The sequence below is a fragment of the Bactrocera latifrons genome, unplaced genomic scaffold (genome assembly GCF_001853355.1).
Source record: "Bactrocera latifrons isolate USDA-ARS-PBARC rearing strain unplaced genomic scaffold, ASM185335v1 scaffold_44, whole genome shotgun sequence".
NCBI classification, from domain to species: Eukaryota; Metazoa; Arthropoda; class Insecta; order Diptera; family Tephritidae; genus Bactrocera; species Bactrocera latifrons.
Genome location: NW_017537090.1, coordinates 338897 through 345405, shown reverse-complemented (window position 1 = coordinate 345405; position 6509 = coordinate 338897). Strand labels below are relative to the sequence as shown.

The 6509-nt window shown below is 38.0% G+C and overlaps 2 protein-coding genes across 3 annotated transcripts; one reads left to right on the top strand and one right to left on the bottom strand.

Moving 5' to 3' along the window:
• LOC108972913 (cilia- and flagella-associated protein 52) lies at positions 1-4788 on the top strand. Its single transcript, XM_018939807.1, has 11 exons — positions 1-101; positions 218-442; positions 518-727; positions 1618-1721; positions 1792-2219; positions 2279-2457; positions 2585-2814; positions 3757-3973; positions 4028-4265; positions 4330-4473; positions 4547-4788. Exons 2-11 carry the CDS (start codon positions 228-230, stop codon positions 4775-4777), a joined length of 2196 nt encoding a protein of 731 aa, XP_018795352.1. The 5' UTR covers positions 1-101; positions 218-227; the 3' UTR covers positions 4778-4788.
• On the bottom strand, positions 4740-6263 carry LOC108972914. 2 transcript variants are annotated; one of them, XM_018939809.1, is made up of 3 exons: positions 5894-6263; positions 5708-5839; positions 4740-5087 (listed from the first exon to the last, which is right to left on the bottom strand). In XM_018939809.1, exons 1-3 carry the CDS (start codon positions 6174-6176, stop codon positions 4852-4854), a joined length of 651 nt encoding a protein of 216 aa, XP_018795354.1. In that variant the 5' UTR covers positions 6177-6263; the 3' UTR covers positions 4740-4851. The 2 variants fall into 2 exon arrangements, with proteins under 2 accessions (XP_018795354.1, XP_018795353.1); XM_018939808.1 differs by having other exon boundaries at positions 5708-6263.
• Positions 6264-6509: the final 246 nt, after the last annotated feature.

Here is a 6509-nt window from a genome sequence, read left to right as displayed (position 1 = left end):
GACAATTTCAAAAAAATGATGTTGAATTTAAATTGAAAAGCATTCTGACAACTTGGGGAAAGTTTTCACATCTATACAAGATTCTACCATATACTACATTTGTAAAAAAATATATACATATTTCTGTGTAAATACATTTATTTTTCTAAAATCTATCTTTCCGCTCACTGATTTGGACGGTGGTCAATATTTTAAAAATTAATATAAAACACTAAAGAAAACAGGAAATGTCTGATCTGTTGGTTGAAGTGAAAAAATTGGAACCGCGCGCTATTTTCGGTGCTAACGGCAAGGTTGAAAATGGAGTCCAGTTGCATCCCGACAAGGTGAGTATGATATACTCGCTTGGCAACAAAATCGGCATCGCGAATACGCTAAATAATAAGCAAGAGTTCTTAAGCGGGCACACACACGCTGTCTCCTGCCTGACCATCAGTAAAAGGTATGGAAGTATAAGAGAAACCTTTATATTTAAATAATATTGTAATTTGCAATATTTCATGATGGTGCGCGGCAGTGGTCAATATTTAGCTTCGGGACAGCGGAATCACATGGGCTTTCCGGCTTACGTGATTATGTGGGATTTCGCCACACGCAAGCAATTGGCTCGTCATGATCTCCACAAGGTTTTGGTACAATCAATTTCCTTTACGGCAGATGAAAAGTGTTTGGTTTCTGTTGGTGGAAAAGATGATGGCACCGTAATTGTGTTGGACACTGAAGCGCGGTAAGTTGCTCGATTAAAGTCATGCTTAATTAGGAGAAAATTATTTATAAACATATGACAAAAAAGTAGAAAATATTTAAGCAACAATTTAGTCGAAACAAATGCTTAGTACTCTTTTTGGAGTCCAAAATTAATCACGTTAGAGGTTTACAGGAAAAGGTTGGCTTTAACTACGTGATACGAGATGTATTCAATGAGTATAAGTCTACAAAAGTATGAGGCAAATTTTAGAAAGATGGAAGTTGGAATTTATTATTAAATTTTAAATATATTGAAAACTCCGCTTTCTGTGGGTCTTTAGGTCTCCGTTGTGGCCATAACTTGATATTTCGATTAAAATTTCTGTCCGCCTTTCTCAAAAATAAGTCGCAGTGAACACAGTAGATGGAGTATACGCAGTAGTTTGAAGCCTAATTCGACCAAAAGGATTAAGGGACAGCGGAGGTGTGAATAAGTGCATTGTCAAGGTTGAAATACCACATTTGTCTTCTTCAGTAATTTAGTATAGTGGAACTGTCTAACCTCGCACTTATGCGAGATGCCTACAGCCTCAGCCAGTTGACGAACCTTCAATTTAGGGTCCGTCATTATATATATTTTTGTCTCGTGTTTCCATGGTACGACTCTCGCGACCGTCGCTCAACATACATCGACATGCAAGAAAAAGAGTCTGCGTACACAGCGCCTGTATAATTTCCCTGTGCGACCTTCCAACAAGAATTGAACCCTCTATGTGTGATAATGGCGCTAACGGGTGGTGAAGCAAGTACTTCTCTGGGACAGATGCATATACATATACTCAAGATCATATTTTCGGGAACTCACACTGATTTTCAAACTATTTCATAAATTTATAAAATTCAATTGAAAGTTAATTTATTTCGCCCTAGCACACCAATATGTCAGACACCGGCCGCTCGTTCAATATCCGGTAACGCACTCACCGTTTGCTCTCTACATAACAGTCCGTCTCATTTTATTGTCGCTGGTGATCGTAAGTGTCCATAGCTCGATGAATTTTCTTTTAAGAATTATGTATTTGATTGATGGTACCCTGTATGTAGGACATCTGCGCATGTGGAGCATTCAGCGTGAGCAGAAGAAACTTCATGTTCATGATATGCACGTGGGCAAACTTCAACGCATCTATACAGGCATGCAAGTGGATGAGAAGGATGAATACCTTTATTTGGGCACAATGACGGGTGATATCGTCAAGGTCGCACTCAAATGCTGCGATCCGGTAAATGTTACGCAGATCGGTATGACTGCATCGATGTTGGGAGCTTTTGGAAAGCACAATCCACGTAAGCCGTACGGCAAGGACTGTGAACGTTATGTCAATGGCGTGCGTCACTTGTGCATTGTGAAGAAGGGACTGATATTGGTGGGCGCCGGCGATGGCACTTTGGAGTTGGTGGAAGAACGGAAGGATGTTACGCTAGAAATGATGAAGAACTATCCCTCTCCAACTTGGCCAATATTTCGAACGGTATAAAATAAAACACCTGTCATTGCATTGCATTTTAGACTTCCTTACTTCATCTCCAGCTCAAGCGCGCCAATGTATATGCTGCGGTGACATCTTTGGTCAGAACCAAAACAACAACCGATGAGTTCATAGTGTCTACCGATCAAAATGAAATATGGTTTCTGAATATTGTCAAATTTTCGTGCAAATTGTTGCGGACATGCCATCGCAAACCAGTTAATCAAATTGTGTTTCCCAAGTAAGATACATATCTGTCTATCTTTATCAAAATTATTAATTACGTCACCGTTGCTTTGACATATGTCATACTAACGAATACATTTGGCAGTTATACGTTGCTTTTAAAATACCATATTTGTTCACAGAAATTTATCGACAGTTTTTGCCTCTGCTGGCTATCAGAGCATAAGAATTTGGTCGATCGGACGTTTACAGGAGATATTACGTATTATGGTCTACAACTTCAAGTGTGTGTCCTTGCAATTCACCAACGATGGTAGCAGCATTGTATCGGCTTGGAATGATGGTGTCATTCGTGCATTTACGCCTATAACGGGACGCTTGATATATGCCATACCGAATGCGCATAATAAAGGTGAGCCTTATGCCGTAGTTTTATGTAGAGGCACTGAAATGTGTTATCAAAACCCATTCAAAGGGTGCTATTTCATTGCGTATCACTCATTTGCTTCATTGTGATTTTCCAATACCTGTGAAAATTATTGTCTGAAGTACTGATTTAATTTCTGTTTTAATGTTCTTTGTCACGCTTTCTTTGAGAGACCCTATTTTCAGTTTTCCAACCAAACTAGACATGGTGTATGTCATATATATATCGGTTCAAAACGAAATTGGTTCGAGCATATTTCTTTTGACGAAGCTATCTTAGCCGCAGGGGCATATACATACATATGGTATCAAGAATGATAAATACCATACTATATTATATTTGCGATCGGTCAAATTTATTTTTAAATAAAATTTTCCACCTCATTTCTTGTATGACGTCACAAACTAATGTATTTTATGGACAAAAGGTCTCTGCAATAAGTAACGGACCCAAACTGTATATGTATCATTCTTGTATTTGGCGTCATTAAAGAAATGGAAAGAGAAGTCGTTTAAAAAGTAAAGGGAATGCTTTTTAAACCTCCTTCATACCCCGATTAGAAAGTCCCCAGAACGGGATCGGAAACTCAGCTTGTTTAAGGATCAACTTTGAAGTATAGGTGAAATAATTAGGGTACGCACAGCTCACTTATCTGATATATTCAGAAGATGTGAAAAAAGCTTCTAATAAAGAGATAATTTTAAAAAATAATATAAGGTAAATGTCTAAAAGCTCCTACAAAGTTTAGCGTTTAGAGCTTTTAAAGTCAGGAAAAAAATGTCCTGTGTATTTGCTTAGATGGATGGTATGATTCTGCTCCATATATTATATATATATATATATATTTATGTCGATTGGTTGCCTTTTTGTTAGCACTTATGTATTTACATTAAAGGTATCCGTTATGACAGAGTTTACAATTTATAGGGTGCAGTGCATTGCGGGTCTCATCGACTGGTCGCTTACTTGTCACCGGTGGTGTTGAGGGGCAAGTACGTGTATGGAAAATTGAACCATACCGACAAAGCTTAATTGGCGTTTTAAAGGATCATTCTGGACCGATATCGTCGCTAGATTTCAATCATTTGGATACTGAAATTATATCCGCCTGTGTGGATGGTTCTTGCGTTATTTGGGATGTAAAGTATGTGAAGTTTCTTAACAACCAACAATAATTAAATATGTTTATTTTGTCCAGTCGCATGACCCGCAAGTTCGTCGTCACCTCTAATACACAGTTTATGTGTGCTCGCTACTTTCCGACCGGTGTTCAATTGCTCGCCTGTGGTTCCGATGGACGCATTAGCTATTGGATGGTTTACAATGGCAGTCTTATACGTGAGCTTCACGGCACAAAAAAGAACTCGATCAACTTTTTGGATATCAATGCGACAGGTGATTACTTTCTAACGGTATCAAGTGATCAAACTGTTAAGGTTGGTGGTGTTTTGAAGATTGTCTTTAATTTTATGTGGGAATATGTGTGTAATGTTTTCGCAGATGTGGGACTATAATCGTGGCATAACGGTTTGTGCCGGTTACGAACACTCATCACCCGTACTCAGCTGTGCTTTTAGTCCGAACGGTCGATTATTTGTTACCGGCAGTGTGGATGGTGCTATTATCATATGGGATGTGCCGCAGGTCAGTCCAAAAAATATGTTTTGGATAATTAAGTTTCAGATTACTAGTGAAAACTAAATCTTCTTCCTCATAGGAGTTCTGGGGTAAGCCCAATCCGCCCCCACAAACAGCGATACCGGAAACCGTAAGCAAAGCCGAAGCAACCGCTCAAACTGCTCCGAAAACCTCAAAGGCTGAAAATATCGACAATCTCTTGAAAAGCTCGGCCAAGGACAATGTTTGTTGCATTGAATGCCCTCCCATTAATATGAAGCAACAACCGGATATCAATTGTGATTATATACCGGATATAAAAAAATGTTAATTTATTTTGTATATTTACTTGACATTTTGATGAAATATATTGTACATATTCGAAAAATAAAGACACACTCGCACTTACTCGTCTTCATAGCCGCTATCAGGCAATGCATTGGTATGTGGGTTGTGAAAAAAAGATTTGGTTCCATCACCCCAACAGAAGGGCTTGTCACGCTTGTATAGATGTGGCCACTTTTTGAATTCTGGACGTTCCGGATGGGTTCTCGTTGTGAGTATCAAAATATTCAGCAATACGACAGCTGGCAAAACGGCGAATAAACAAATTTTTCGGAATGTTCCCGCCGTGCTGGTGCCTGGAATGATAAGTAATGGGTATGTGTACATGCCATATTTATAATCGTCAGAATTTTAGTTACTAAGCTGCGTTAAGATGGAATACTTATTATTAAAGTATAGAAACAAGTTTTTACTATAATAAAAAAAGTTGGTGAGGCAAGTTTACATACCGGAGTACATTTCTAACCTCAAAAATCCTTTAATAGAACCATTCAAATGCTCGGTAGTCTATAAAAGTTATAGAAACCCTCATTTTACACACCTCAAATAACAGAAAAACAGACCATTTGATTAATGCTTTATTTTGACCACTAGCAGGAACTTGGTACTCCTCACCTCGATAAAATCTTGCTCTTTCGAATCGAGTTGTCAAATTTGTATAGTATTTGTAAGCAAAACTTTTTTCTCTTTTGATCATGAATGCACGAAGCAATGTATTCATCGGTCAAATTATTTAAAGGGATGAAAATTTTATTCCCACCGTTAATTATAACAGAGATTCTTCTTTATAATATGATAAGCAGTTTAAAACTCTACTTTTGACGAATTTGATAATTTAATATATTCAGTTTTTACCACCACTAACCGCAATCTACACAATTACAAATATGTTTATAAGAAAATCGCTTTGATATACCTTTTGTTGGGGGCTTTTTCTTTGGTTTGCAACTGGATTCCCTTACAGCGCCGCCCAAAATTTCGGGTTTCTTGTCAGTTGTTGGTACCCCGCCACATCGACTTGCTTTTGCATCTTTTACTCCTTTTTCCCCTTTTTTAGATTCACATAGATCTAATTTTTCTATAGGTGCACATTTTGACTCACCTTTTCCATCTTTAAGGGAGGCGGAGGACGCAACTTTGTTAGGCGGCGCACACTTTGACCCACTCTTCCCAGCTTTAGAAGAGGCGGGGGATCCGCCTTTGATAACGGGCGAACTCTTTGAATCACCTTTTCCATCTTTGGATGGGGCGGAGGATCCACCTTTATTAGACGGCGCACACTTTGAATCACCTTTTCCATCTTTAGAAGATCCACCTTTGCTGGCAGAATGACGTATTGTTTGAGTGAAAGCACGTAATACTGATAATTTTGATATTTGATACATTTTGTTCAAATTTATATTATTGCCCGAAAGTTATTTATGCACAAGATGTATTGAGTAAAGAAACAATTTGAATAAAGAAAAAAAATTGAAGTAAAGCTCCATGTCCACCAAAAAAGAATCATTAACCGCTTGAGAGCCACGCTACTGTATAATGATTGAATGGATACTGAACTACTTGTAGCGCTTTCGTTCCATCGGTAATTGGAGTAGAGGTTTTACTGTAAATTTTTATATGTAATTAATGTATAGTAAAGAAACTTAGAAGGATACAGATGCAATTTTTTTGATTCTAATTGTTATTTAACTCTTCCACCATCGATGGCGATGGAGCAG